This window comes from Hyaena hyaena, unplaced genomic scaffold (genome assembly GCF_003009895.1).
Source record: "Hyaena hyaena isolate Hyena2069 unplaced genomic scaffold, ASM300989v1 scaffold_45, whole genome shotgun sequence".
Classification (NCBI taxonomy): domain Eukaryota; kingdom Metazoa; phylum Chordata; class Mammalia; order Carnivora; family Hyaenidae; genus Hyaena; species Hyaena hyaena.
In genome coordinates, this window is record NW_024080677.1 from 3,185,807 (window position 1) to 3,200,108 (window position 14,302).

The 14,302-nt window shown below is 39.5% G+C and overlaps 1 protein-coding gene across 4 annotated transcripts in view; it reads left to right on the forward strand.

Moving 5' to 3' along the window:
• ULK4 (unc-51 like kinase 4) overlaps positions 1 to 14,302 on the forward strand; it is a 567,394-nt gene that overhangs the window by 215,905 nt on the left and 337,187 nt on the right. For all 4 annotated transcript variants that reach the window (XM_039230385.1, XM_039230386.1, XM_039230388.1 and 1 more), the window contains 2 exons: positions 2,426 to 2,477; positions 2,575 to 2,719. In XM_039230385.1, the coding sequence (XP_039086316.1) occupies positions 2,426 to 2,477; positions 2,575 to 2,719 (197 nt within the window). The remainder of the gene's footprint in view (positions 1 to 2,425; positions 2,478 to 2,574; positions 2,720 to 14,302) is intronic.

Below are 14,302 nucleotides of genomic sequence, written 5' to 3' on the forward strand. Positions count from 1 at the left end.
GATGGTCTACTGGCAGAAAATTTCACTTTTGTTTGTGTGAGAAAATTCTATTTCTCCTTTTACTTTTGAGGGATAATTTCACTCAGAATTGTAGCTTGGTGGTTTCTCTTAACACTTAGAATATTTCATTTCAGCATGATCCATCAGGTAAAATGAATTGAGAGAAGCACGTCATTAGTGTCAGATTTGATGTGTATGTGGCCTGAAGCCAGATTGTGTTCCCTGTTGGCCATACTTGTGGTTTCAGAGGCTAAAATTCCCTCCAGGGTCCTAGTTTTTGTCTCTCCTAGTTTTTGTTTGGGGTTTCCCTAATAACTCCTTCTGACATAAAACCTGCGTCTTGCAACTCTCTCAGTGGTAATCCATGTTACTGTATAAGAGCCCTGTTACTGTTGCAGTAAGGCATGCCCGGAGGGGAAACGTCCCACAGTCCTGTGGTTAGGATTCTTTTTGTGAGCCTCTGCATCTGGTTGTGACCTTCACAAGTGTTTTTCAGTTGTCCCTACGCCTGCATCTAGGGAAGACAAGGAGGCTGAGAGGGTGCTGGAGTTGGGCTTGTCTTTCCTACATTGGTTGGGTTCTGGTAAAACCCTCGTATAGGCTCTGGTACGATAGTGTCCTTTGTGTCCAGGCCTTTGTTAAGAAGAAGAGAATGTTCTGAGCATGTTTCAGAATGGTTCATTTTTGCCTCCCTCTGCTGGAAGCATGAGAGGTTTTTCTCCAATCTCCACCCTGGGAATCCAGTTTATTTCTCCTGGGTGTGTGGGGGCTCTGTAAGGCTGCACCCCAGGAATTTTTGCCCCCAAAGGTCAGGCCCCCAACAATTCCTCAGTTACCCTTCAGGTTTTGTGCCAGCTGCTGACTCCGCTGGCCGTTTCTTCTCCTGTTAAGCTGTGATTCTGTTTGCCTGTCTCTTCAGGGGAGCGATTTGTTCTGTGACTTCAGTTCTTTGAGGTGTCTGAGGAGAGTTGTTGATCTTGTTTGGTTAACATTTTCCTTGTTGTGAGGATGGTCATGCCAGCTTTCAGGCTCTTTGCAGGAGTGTGTCCGTGGCTACTGTACCTACTGTAAATATTTTCTACATTTTTTTCTGTAAAAGTCATGATGTCATGGATACCTTAGAATTTGATTGCTCTTGTAGATCGTATCTTAATTCTGTTATGTAACTGGTTGTCTTAGGCATGTAGGAATACTGTTGATGTTTGTCTGTCTGTCTGCTGTCTGATGATCTTGCTTTTTGACCGTGCTTAATTGTTTTTCAAACTTGAGTTGGACACTTATAATTTATTTCAGTCCCACTCCTCTTTTGATATATTCTCTTAAACCTTTAAGGTAGGTGTTGATCACGTTGATAGGTGTTAATAGTGACAAATATTTGCTTCTTTTGCATGGTTGTTGCTTCTGACATAACTGGGAGTTTAGAGCAATCACAGTTCCTTAGTCTGTGCTTTGAGCGATGTGACGTCACTTAATGGAAGAGGGTAAACAAAACATCTCTGGTTCTTAGGGTCCTTGTACCAATATCTGGATAGACTATTATATATAAACTTATAAGGTGGAGCTAGAACAGGTTAACACTGGTGGGTAACTACCCATGTGTAGATACCTTTACCCACATGGGGCTTTGTTTCAATGGTTTGAATAGCAAGATGGTATTGTGGGGCTGTGAACAGTTTCTACTGCCCTTTTATCAGTGTAGGGGGAATTAATGCTTATCCTAGGATCAGAAATAAATTGAGTTGTAAACAATGGGAATTTTGTTTATTGTCACCAAAATAGTTCATCCAAGGACAGAGTAGGCTTCCAGATTAGACTGCAGGAATGATTTGTCCTTTCTGCCTTATGTTGGGGGGAATTGATTTGTCATTTTGGATTTGGCTTCAAACCACATTTGGTTGTACTCTCAATAACTAGGAAATCCCAGAGGCGGTTTGTGTAGTGGATTTACATCTTTTGAATCTATTTCTAAAAATAACCAAGATTTAACATGTCATAGCTCTTTGATGTATTTAATAAAACATGAGGATTGGGTGTCTCCTTTTCCCCCAATATTTTGATTGTGTAGTTTAAACTTGAGTAATGATCACTAGCTTATATATATTCATTTGGTGGTTTAATGTCAACCTGTGCCAACCAGATTTTGGATTATGTACTAAGGTTCCTTTCATAGACTCCGAAGGTTTTGATAAATTACCGTTGTGATGATCAGAATGTCATTTTGACCTGAGGACTTATTCAGAGTTAAATGAGCTTGGCGGTTTATTAAATGTCATGTAGAGTTTAAATCTAGGACATAAATTTAGCTGTTGATATTCCCCCCTCTTTTGATTAGTGTTTCTGTCAATGCAAAAAGAACAGATAGTAGTTAATACCAGTTTTGTGATTATAAACATTTGAACCAAGTCTTTTACATCTTTCCTTTAAGGTCGTTGATTATATCCTGCCACCCCTGGTCTCCTTGGTTCAGAGCCAAAATGGTAAGTGTGAGCCCATGACCGAGAATGCCAACAGGCACACATTCTGCTTTCCTGCTGTCTCCATGTGCTCACATTCTTGGTGTTTCTTTGTTTCAAGTGGAGTGGAGGCTCTTCAGCTTGCGGTTGCTCTCAGAAACCACATCTCTCCTCGTGAACCAGGACGTTGGGGATGGCAAGAAAGAGGCAAATGTTGACTCTGACAGCAATCTGCTGGCTCTCATCAGAGATGTCTTACTTCCCCAGTAAGTCCCATGTGCTCCATTTGTGCAGATAAGTGTAGGATGTCCGGGATATTTCTGTCAAACTTGGTCCAGTGATGGGGTTGGGGTCTCGATGTCCTTATGTTTTTGTACCTATGCTTGTGCACTCGCAAAAAAGAAGTTTGGAAACAGAGGCACTGCGGACTACTGCCCCTCCAGGAACCCAGGAGAATCCATTTAGAGCCTCAGCTATTTTCCATAAGGCACATGACTCTGAGGTTATGCAGATTTAGAGGTGTTCATGGCCAGAGGGTAAGGTTTGTTATTCAAGGTCAACATTACAAGACTACTGGAATGTGGAATCAGGACGTTTCCTGACTCTACTCAGAAATCATAGAGCTGGAAAGAAATCTTCCTTTACCCCAAACTCTTGGAGTGGAAATTAAGTTTAGTTACAAATAGGATATTTCTGCGGGTTGGTGGTGCTAGAACAAGTAACGACTCTTAGTTAACAGACGGGTCCCTTTACCTTTCTCCTTCTACTCCATTGCTCACAGAGCAAACACGGTAGGACGATTACCGAGAAGACCCAAGGCAAACATGCGAAACTCTAAAGTGACACCTTGTAATTGAGGCACGCTGGTGATTTTTCTCCCATGCTGTGAGTTTTATCAAACGAAAGTACAGGGATACCTCGTTTCATTATGCTTCGCTTTATTGTGCTTCACACGTGTTGCATCCTCCATAATGGAAGGTCCGTGGCAACCCAGTGTTGAGCAAGTCTGTTGGCACCATTTTTCCAACAGCCTTTGCTCACTTTGTGTCTCTGGGCCTCGTCTGGGTAATTCTCACAATGGTTCAAACTTGTTTATTACTGTATTTGTTTCAATCTGTGATCAGTGGTCATGACTTGCTGAAGGCTCAGGTGATGGTTAGCACTTGTTAGCAATCAAGTTTTATAAAATTATGTGAATTTTTTTAGACATAATGCTGTTACTGCACACTTAATAGACTACAGCATAGTGTAAACTAACTTTTATATGTGGTGGGAAACCAAAACGTTCATTTGACCTTTTTTTAAAAATTTTTTTTTATTAAAAATTTTTTTAAAAGCTTATTTATTTTTGAGAGGGGCAGGGGAGTGGCGGAGAGAGAGGGAGACAGAGAATCTGAAGCAGGCTCCAGGCTCTGAGCTGTTAGCACAGATCCTGACTCGAGGCTTGAACCCATGAACTGCGAGATCATGACGTGAGCCAAAGTTGGACGCTTAACTGACTGAGCCGCCCAGGCGCCCCTCATTTGACTTATTTTTATTGCCGCATTTGCTTTGCTTTGGGGTCCTGGATTGGAACCCACTATGTCTCCAAGGTATACCTGGAGTTAAAGTTGAAAAACGTATGCCAGATATCACTATTAAGGAAAGCTTTACAGAATTCAAGATTGTATGTCACATATTGATTTTCCTCCCTGATCCTGGTGTCCTCTGGGGCCCGCGCTGCAGCCTGAGGTCAGCAGGTTTTCAGGCACGGCATTGTCACCAAATGCTCCCTTCGGTTTGTTCAACTTCTCCAGATCGCCGGTTCTCATTGAAGAAAACATTCATTTCCACAATATCTAGAAACTGAATCATTATATTTTGAAGCACTTGAGCCCTTGTTGTTGGCTTAGGAAGGTACAGTTATGAAGCGTGTGGCCCAGTGTCTGAGCCTCCTCCTGGCTGCAGCGGCCTGTCTTGACTGCTTGGAGTTGGGTCTCTACTGGCTTGGTTTATCGAACCAGACTCTTATTTCCTTTTATTCCTGCATTGCTGCACTTCGTCTCAGGGAGAAACCTGAGAATGAATATATACCATAACACACTTTTGATACTGGGGGGCTCAGTTGGTTGAGTGTATGACTTCAGCTCAGATCATGATCTCACAGTTCATGGGTTCAAACCCCACGTCGGGCTCTGTGCTAACAGCACAGAGCCTGGAGCCTGCTTCAGATTCTGTGTCTCCCTCTCTCTCTGTGCCTCCCCTGTTCACACTCTGTCTCTCTGTCTCTGTCTCTGTCTCTCTCTCAAAAATAAATAAATATTTTAAAAAATTAATAAAAAACCCACTTTTGATACCCAAAGTAAAAAAGTGGTTATCTATATGAAAAAAAATACACATTTTTTTCCTGTGGAGCTTTGTCAGCGAGAAACTTTCAGTAAAAGTATTTTTGGTTACATATGTTCTCTCTGAGTGTGTATATTCATACTTACATGGGTAAATAAAAGATTAGAACATTCTCTCATGGGATTAATGCATGCTTTCAGTGCTATCTTACACTGATACTTCTGAACTGTAGGTAATTATATGCATCTTTCTGACAAGAAAATACCTAAAAATATATTTGTGCAAAATGTGATGTCCTTTGGATTTCTGCTATCTGACAGCTTATAGAGAAGCATTTTTCATCATAGGGACAGAGTTTTCTTTAAAGGACTTCACAGTTTACTGATAGCTGGTTAACATCCATGCAGATTAGAAATAAAATTTCTTCATATATGAAGTCCACTTTTGGAACAGTTCATAAAATAAAAAATGCTAACTCTGTAACTCTATGCTTTTGTTTTACTCATCTGAGCTGGAATAAATAATATGTCTTTCCTGTGACATGTATCTTTACCTTTTCCAGAGATGAGGGGTTACAGAGGAAAATACAAATGAAACCACATGGCAGTTGAGGAACAGAAGTAATGTAGAGGAGTTCAGGCTTTTACTAAGCAAATTGAAATCCACTTTGGATAATAATAGACAATTGGTCAGGACATGGTGTGGGATCTTTTCACGGCTTGTGGACTGAGTCTGATGTGAAGCATAGATCTTGGCTCTGCATTTCATGCTCTCAGCCTCAGTCTTTTCATCTGTAGAATGGGGACAGTAGTAACTAACTCAGAAGACAATTGTGGGAATTAAATGGGATACCTCTTGTAAAACCCTTAGTACAGTGTGTGGGGCATGGGACACCCTTGACAATAGTAGCACTACTACTATTGTTATTAGGTACATTATTATGTCTCCTAGTAACTTTAAAATGAAGATTGTAATAGTACAAGCATGGTGATAATAGTACATAGTTCAAACATGTGAAGTGGCTTTTGAAATATCGCCGTTTGTGCCTACTGGCATATATAGTGAAGGCTCGGGAAATGTTATGTAAAAACTTAAAAAATGAAATAGAAGTAATGCATTTATTTAATTTGACTTTGGAAAATGAGAAGTCTTAGCAAGGAGTTTGGTCTTTGATGATAACTCTTGGTAATTATAAGTTTAGATATGTGAATAATAGAAAATTTGTGTTCTTTATTGAGTAGGTAAATATATGCCTTAACTTCTGCCATTTGTGACAGCGTGCATGGTCCTAGAGGATATTATGCTAAGTGAAACAAGGCAGACCGAGAAGGACAACAAATGGTTTTACTTAATATGTGAAATCCAAAAAACACAAGCAAATGAACGAAGAAAACAAAAACAGACTCATAGGAAATAAACTGTTGGTTACCTGAAGAGGTTGGGGAGGTGACAGATGGTGATAACTAGACTTATCACCGGGGTCATTCTTAATGTATAAAAATATTGAATTTCCATGGTGGATAACTGAAACTAATAACATATTGTATGTCATTTGTACTTCAATAAAAAAAAAACAACAATTGTGAAGTTTCTAGGGTTTATAAGAGTGATGTGGCACCTATTTGATGTGGCAAATACACATATTAACATCGATACTTCTAACATTTTTAAAAATTTTAAATGTTTATTTATTTCTTTAGAGAGAGTATAGCAGGGAGGGGCAGAGAGAGAGGGAGACACAGTATCCTAAGCAGGTGCCCCTCTGTCAGCACAGATCCTGACCCAGAGCTCAAACTCACCAACTGTGAGATCATGACCTGAACTGAAATCAAGGGTTGAATGCTTAACTGACTGAGCCACCCACGTGCCCCTTAGCGTTGATACTTTTAATTTTGTTAAAGTTTTAATCCCTCTTTGGCCTTAAATAATACTTTTGCTAAGGCCAAGAGGAAAGGCTTTTCATGAACATATACAGTAGGCTTCCTAAGCTTTTGAGTGAGACTTCACTCAAAAGTGTTATATTAAGACTATTTTATTTGCAAATAGTAACACACCAATTTGTTAAATAATTATGTGCTCCTATTAGGAGCTTGTGCTGGCATCAAATATAGTTGGATTCGGGGCTTTGAAGTGATGTCTACAGTCCTTTGTTTGTGTCTTTCTCACCATCTCTCTGCTCTGCCTACAGAGTCCTGTGACTTTGTTCTCATAGAGGCTCTTTCTACTTGGTGGTTAAATGGCTCCTGGGCAGTGATCCTAGGGAAAGAGTGGCTGTCTTTTGTAATAGCTTTAACAAAATGTTCAGGGAGGACAATAATTTAATCTTGTTAAATACCATGTAATACCTGTGTTCCAGGTGCTTATCAGAACTACTGTGTGATATAAATGAAAACTCAGTTGTAAGAATAAATATCTTATTAAGTATTAGTTATGGTTCTCAGAGAAATAGAACCAAGAGGAGGTGTGTGTATAGCTAAAGAGATTTACAATAAGGAGTTTGCTCCCATGACTGTGGAAGCTGAGAAATCCCGAGATCAGAAGTCAGCAAGCTGGAGACCCATGAGCCCCAGCTGATGGGGTAGTCTGTTTTGAGTCTGAAGGCCTGAGAATGAGGACAGCTGATTGGAGGTACATATCAGTCTGAAAACTGATAGGCTGAAGATTCAAGAAGAGCCGATATTTCAGGGCACCTGGCCGGCTCAGTCTGTTAAGCGTCCACCTTCAGTTCAGGTCATATCTTATGAGTTGTGAGTTCAAGCCCAATATCGGGCACTGTGCTGACAGCTTAGAGCCTGGAGCCTGACTCAGATTCTGTGTCTCCCTCTCTCTCCCCCTCCTCCACTTGTGCTCTGTCTTTCTCTGTCTCTCTGTCTCTCAAAAATAAACGTTGGAACAATTAATTTAAAAGAGAAGAGCTGATGTTTCGAGTCCAAAGGCATCAAAAGAGCAGAGTCCCAGCTCAAGGCAGTAGGACAGAGGGGTTCCCTTTTACTCAGCCTTTTTGTTTTACTCAGGTCTTGAACTGATTGGATGAGGCCCACCCACATCAGGGAGGGCAATCTGCTTTACTTAGTGACTCAAATATTAATCTCATCCAGACAGACCCAGAATAATGTTTGACCAAATATCTGTGTGCTTGTGACCCAGTCAAATTAACACATAAAATTAACCATCATTTCATCTATCATAAATATCAAGGATGGATTGCTTCCTATATAAATTAAAGAATTAAGAGAAAAGAATTGTTACCTCTTCACAGTGTATGTGCATTGCTTTCTGAAGAGATGAACTTTAGTTGTATTCGTTTAGGGCCTTTTCTCTGGAGAATTATAATACCATGGCTAGCGAGATGGTGTTTCATTTAGACTTTGAAGTCTAGATAGGATTGCATAGAAAAGGTGAAATCTAGATAGGTATGCACAGGCAGGGGAGGCAGAGTAGTGAGAAGTAAACAGGCCAGCTTATTTCCAACAGATACCTGCATGTGGTACTTACATGACGTGAGCTGGGGAGGCAATATTTTTCTCCTAATCAGCTTCTCTATTCACGGGTACTAACTGAGGACATCTTACTGTAGAGCCTTACTTCTAGTTGCTGGGAATTAATAATGACCAAGACAGCCACAGCTTTTATGGAACATGGAATGTCTGTGAGAGCCAAGTATGTCAGAAATTAATATTTCTTAACTTAAGAAGTCTGTAAGCCCTGCAAATAGAAGTGTTCACATAAGCATAACTCAAATGCTGAAGCCAGCTTCCTTTCACAGTGAGCCTGTGCAGTGCTCAGGAACCTGCCACAGAACATGTTCTTTCTGAAATGTTCTGTGTGTTCAGGACCCTTTAGCTTTTGAATTTCACAATTTCCCCATTTATCTGCCTAAAACTCAGTGTTTCTCAACATTTAATGACCTTAAGAAACTATTTCCGATGCCTTGTCTGTTAATATCTCTGAGAACTCCTTTGATCACAGTTTTGAAATCCCACTCAAGGGCATATCTGTTAAGATCAAGAACAAGGAAAAGATGCTCACCATCAAAACTTGTATGTAACTTTTCATCATGAGTATTAATTACTGTAATAATATAGGAATATTAAGCTCTAATATTCTATTAGATGCATATTGCTGCGTAACAAATTACCACACGCTTAGTGACTTTAACCAGCATCTACTTAGCTGTGTAGGTTGGAAACCTGACATGGTGTGACTGGGTTCTGTTACAGTTCTCACGCCATGGAAGTCTGGTATCTATTGGTGTCTTTGCCTGGAGACTATGGGAGAAACCTGCTTCCTGGCTCGTTGAGGTGGTTGGCAGAATTCAATTTCTTAGTTTGCATTAGTTTTTTTTTTTTTTTTTTTTTATAACCACACACTGGCTTAAAACACCAAAAATTTATTCTTTAACAGTTTAGGAGGTCAGAAGTTCAAAGTCAAAGTCTCAGCAGCGTTGGTTCCTTTTGGAGGCTCTGAGGGAGAAACTGTGCCCCTCTTCTGGCTTCTGATGGCTGCCAGCAATCCTGGGTTTAGTAGCATCCACTCCAGTCTCTGCCTGTCTTCTCATGGCCGCCTTTTCTGTGTCTGCCTTGAATTTGCCTCTGCTTTTCTCATATAAGGACATCTGTCACTATTTCTTTTTTTAAGTTTTTCTTTATTTTGCGACACAGAGCAAGTGGGTAAGGGGCAGAGAGAGAGGAAGAATCCCAAGCAGGATCTGCGCTGTCAGCACAGAGCCCAATGCCAGGCTTGAACCCACGAACCACGAGATCACGACCTGAGCTGAAATCAAGGGTTGGACACCTAAATGACTGAGCCACCCAGGTGCCCCATGAGCCCCTTCCAAATAAAGTTGATTTCACAGGTTGTGTGGTTAGGACTTGAGCGTATTATTTGGGGCCATTATTCACCCTGGTACACAGTTGTAGGACCAAAGTCCTTATGTTCCCTTAGGTGCCCACATTTCCTTTCCCGGGGTCTCTCTATCTTTAACTCAGCAACACTTGTCAAACCTCCCTCATGTGTGCAACCTGAGTTCCTCTTCTGCAACTAGCTTGAGAAAACTCTGCGTGTTAAAGTAGGTGATGTTGGCCATTGGTACTCTGGGTCTCGTGATTAGAAAATACCCATAAGCAAATCTTGGTCCCCCCACACTTGGTGTGTGGACCCTCACTTCCTGCCTCCCCTTCCTTCCTTCAGTTTCTCCTCCTCTGAGGTAGCTGGAATGCCGCTAATGCAGCTTGAGTTTTCTGTATGATTCATGAGGAAAAGTTTTTCCAGGGAAGAGAAATAACCATATGTACTTGGAAAATTACTGTGATTTCCTTCATCTGAAAGACAAGATTTAATTTGGAAGTGTAATGCAGAAGAGGCAGTATTTAGTAGAACCTGAATCCAGAATGACTTCATCCATTAAAATCGGCACCTCTCAGAAGTTTATTATCCAATGAACTCATAGTATTAAAAGCCATCTTCTCTTGACTGAATGATTTTTTTTCTGAGACTTGCTGCATAAGGTGTGGGCATTTCTCCTTCAGTATTTAACCATAAATGGGACTAGATCCTTCACTCAGGAAAGGCACCATTGCACTTCTTGGGGAAGAAGAAGTTTTAATATTCATACAAAGGTAAATAATGTCGTATGTACTACATTGTGTGATTGTGCATACAGGTTTAAAGCCCTTCCTTTCATCCACCCTCCTTTTTTCTTTCTTTCTCTCTCTTTCTTTCTTAGTTAATTCATTCAATAAATATGTATTGAGTGACTTTGACGTGCCAGGCACTGGGGATGCTGTGTGGTCAAGACTGAATCCCTGCCCCTCGGTGCAATTACGTTCTAGTGGTTGAGACAAAGAAGTAGACATATAACTATGTAATGTGATTTCAGTTAATTGTGAGCACTGTATAGAAAAATAAAACATAAAACAGTGTTAGAGGATAGAGAATGAAAGTAAGGGGAATGAGGAAGGGGTTGCTTTAGGTAGGATAGTCAGGGTAGGCTGTAAGCAAGGCAGCAAGCCCTGGGGAAAATGTCTGGGATTTGCCTTTGCTAGGCTGGAACTACTTTGCTAATGAGTATTTTAGTTTTCATATTTTCTTGTAGCTTTGTGTGTTTTGAAAAGAGATCATGCTGATATAAATGTGCTTACAGTGTTTTTATGGCAGTATGACATTCAGCATTTCTCTCCTGGGGAAAATGAGTACTGCCTTTCTTCTTTATAATTCTCTTGTGACTTGTGCAATCACCAGGGCCATAATGACTTCATAAATTATTAAGCCTTTGTTTTTTTAGAATCTCAGAAAAGACTATATTCCTTAGAAATTAGAATTGTATTTTCTTTTAGAAATTGGAATTTATAAGTGGATTCCATTAGTGGCAATACACCATGGAGCTGTTTATCTGGCTTTGAAATAATATCCAGGAAAAGTCATGAGTTTGACTACCTGGTTTATATGCTGTTTGCTTAAAGAACATCCAGATGGTTCTGTATTGCGTTTTTGTCTCCCTTAACCACAAATATCCTATGTTAAAATAGACATGGACTTGGCCATTTCTGATGGGAATCAGAATAGATTGGGTATTTCAGTTTTAGCTTTTCCTTAATTTTATTTTGCAGATAAAATTTAAATCACAAATATTCTTATAGCAGATAGAAGCATCATAAACTTCTACTTTGTTCCTTTTTACTTAAGCCTTTGCTGTTTTGAGTGTGTACCTAATCAGTGCACTTAGGTATAGTGATCCCCTCCTCCCGCCCAGGATACAACCTATGGGAATCTAAATTGGGGTAATTTTGGAGTTAAAGTAAGGGTAAATGTTCTTATATCCCTCTGACTTGGGATAATTTTAATGCTCCAGTTTTTTGGATGATATTTTGTTAGGTTTGAGTGTTGCTTTATTGAAGTCTTTTTTTTTTTTTTTTTTGGCCTTTCAAATCTTTGTAATAAAAATTTGCTGTTGATTTTATTAAAGAAATCCAAAAGATATTAGGGTTTATTATATAAAATTATTCTGTAACATTTTGAGGTCATACCTGTTTTTCTTTCATTTAAAACACATATAAAAATACATATGTACATGTGTGTGTGTTTGTATGCCATTTGTATGTTTCTCCATCCACTTATTTATCCATTTAACTTCTGATACACTTAAGTATCTGTGCATCCATGCAAGATAATGGAATATCATGTAGAACGTGGGTCACATAAAAATCACCAGACTGAAATATGTTTGCACGTATAGGAGGATTAGGAGGAACTTGATGGAGGAACAAGGGGGAGAAGAAGGGCGGAAATGGTGGGGGAAAGGGAGAGAGGCAAACCATGAGAGACTCTTGAATGCTGACAAAAACTGAGGACTGATGGATGTGGGGGGAGGGGGGGATGGGCATGGAGGAGGGCACTTTGGGGATGAGCACTGAGTGTTATGTAGAAACTAATTTGACAATAAACTATTTGTAAAAAAATAAATAAAAATAAAAAGCTTTTCAAATAATCTCAAAAAAAAAAATCACCAGACTGAAAAGTTCTCAAGGTATCAATTCTTTATTTGATTTATACCCTCTCTTAGTTCATAAAATTTTGGACTCAAGATATCACCTAGTCAACCTTTGGATGAAACTATACAGAAAATGCCAAAGAGTAGATTATCTGCTGTTTTCTCACAGTGGTCTAGTTGGGGGGGTTCCTCAGACTGCTCGAAAGGCAGATTTTACCTCCACGGCTTTGCTGTTTGGTAGCCTTCTCTTGAGCTAACCTCACACATCTCTTTCCTGTAAGCCCTAACTGTTGAATTCATCTTCCATTCTGTTAGATACAACTTTTCACACACTGCTTTCCTCATATCTTTCCCTTGTTCAAAAACCTTTACATTGTAGAAACTAATATTAATAGCACTTACTTAGCCATTCAAGGCTCTCCACGTTTTGCCTCCTGGCAACCATTTTATGTTAATAATTGCCTGTGCCTCTATATGGTCTCTCCATTCTAATGAGATTTGCTTAGTACTTGTTGAAATTTACTCCTGGGAATCTGTCTTTTCTACCAATTCCCAGACACCCTACTATGAATATCTGTTACCTATTCTAATATAATCCTGTTTTTTTTTTTTTTTTTTTAATTTTATACTTTATTTTTGAGACAGAGAGAGACAGAGCATGAGCAGGGGAGGGTCAGAGAGAGAGGGAGACACAAGAATGTGAAGCAGTCTCCAGGCTCTGAGCTGGCTGTCAGCACAGAGCCTGACGTGGGGCTCGAACCCACAAACCGTGAGATCATGACCCGAGCCGAAGCCGGACATTCAACCGACTGAGCCACCCAGGCGGCCCTAATATAATCCTGTTTTATTGACTGTCTTATAATCTACTTATCTACACGTACATATCTTTGTTGTTGTTGTTATTATTATTATTATTATTAATTTTTGAGAGAGTGGGGTAGTGGTAGAGAGAGAGGAAAAGAGAGAATACCAAGCAGGCTCCACACTGTCAGTGCAGAACCCAACGTGAAGCTCAAACTCATGAACCAGGAGATCATGACCTGAGCTGAAACCAAGAGTCAGATGCTTAATTGACTAAGCCACCCAGGTGACCCTCTACCCCTACATTTCTAAATGTACTAAAAATCATTTAAATAATTTCCAGTTACTGAGTATCTAGGAATTTCCCAATATTTCACAATTCTATATACTGCTACAAAGAACCGCTTTCAGGGCTATACCTTTGGGTACATACTATTTCATTTTGTTGAATCTCTATGGTTGGAATCATAAACTGAGATGATATTTGTAAGGGCATTTGTTGGGTATGTGTTGGCACATTTTTTCAGAGATGATGAAGAGTTTATATGACCAGCTTCTGTTTATGAACCTACTTTTTTGTACCTTTGTTGTCTCTTACTTGAATTCCTTCAGATATTAGTAAAGTTGGCCATTCCGACCCTCTGCCTCCCAGCCCCGGCCCCATGCTTCTTTGCCACTTACATTCTTCTTAGGTAGATTTTGTCCACATTTTTTTTTTTTTTTGGTTGGATCTTTATTGGTTTGCAATAGCTCTTTATATATTAAGAATATTTACTCTTTTCTACCAACATTCTGAAAATTTTTCCTTCATTTGATTTGTTTATGGTGGTTTTGCCATTGAGAACTATTAAAGACTTTAGCTATAAATATTTTTTGATTAATTTCTTATTGCCATGATACAGAGGACTTTTACTCAAGATTATGTGAATGCTCATTTTAGTATTTTAATGGAAGTTAAATTTTTTTACTTAAATTTTAATTAATTGACAATATATTTTCATAATATATGTCCTGACCATTCTAACTCCCTTCCTAAGATCACACTTTCTTGTCCAATGTTGTGTCACCTTTCTTTCCTTTTAATATATGTATGAATATTGAATATATATGAAATATGAATATATTCATATATATATATTCTTGGTCCCACCCAACACTTAATCACTTAATAATCGTGGTTTTGGGGGCACCTGGGTAGCTCAGTTGCTTAAGCGTCTGACTCTTGATTTGGGCT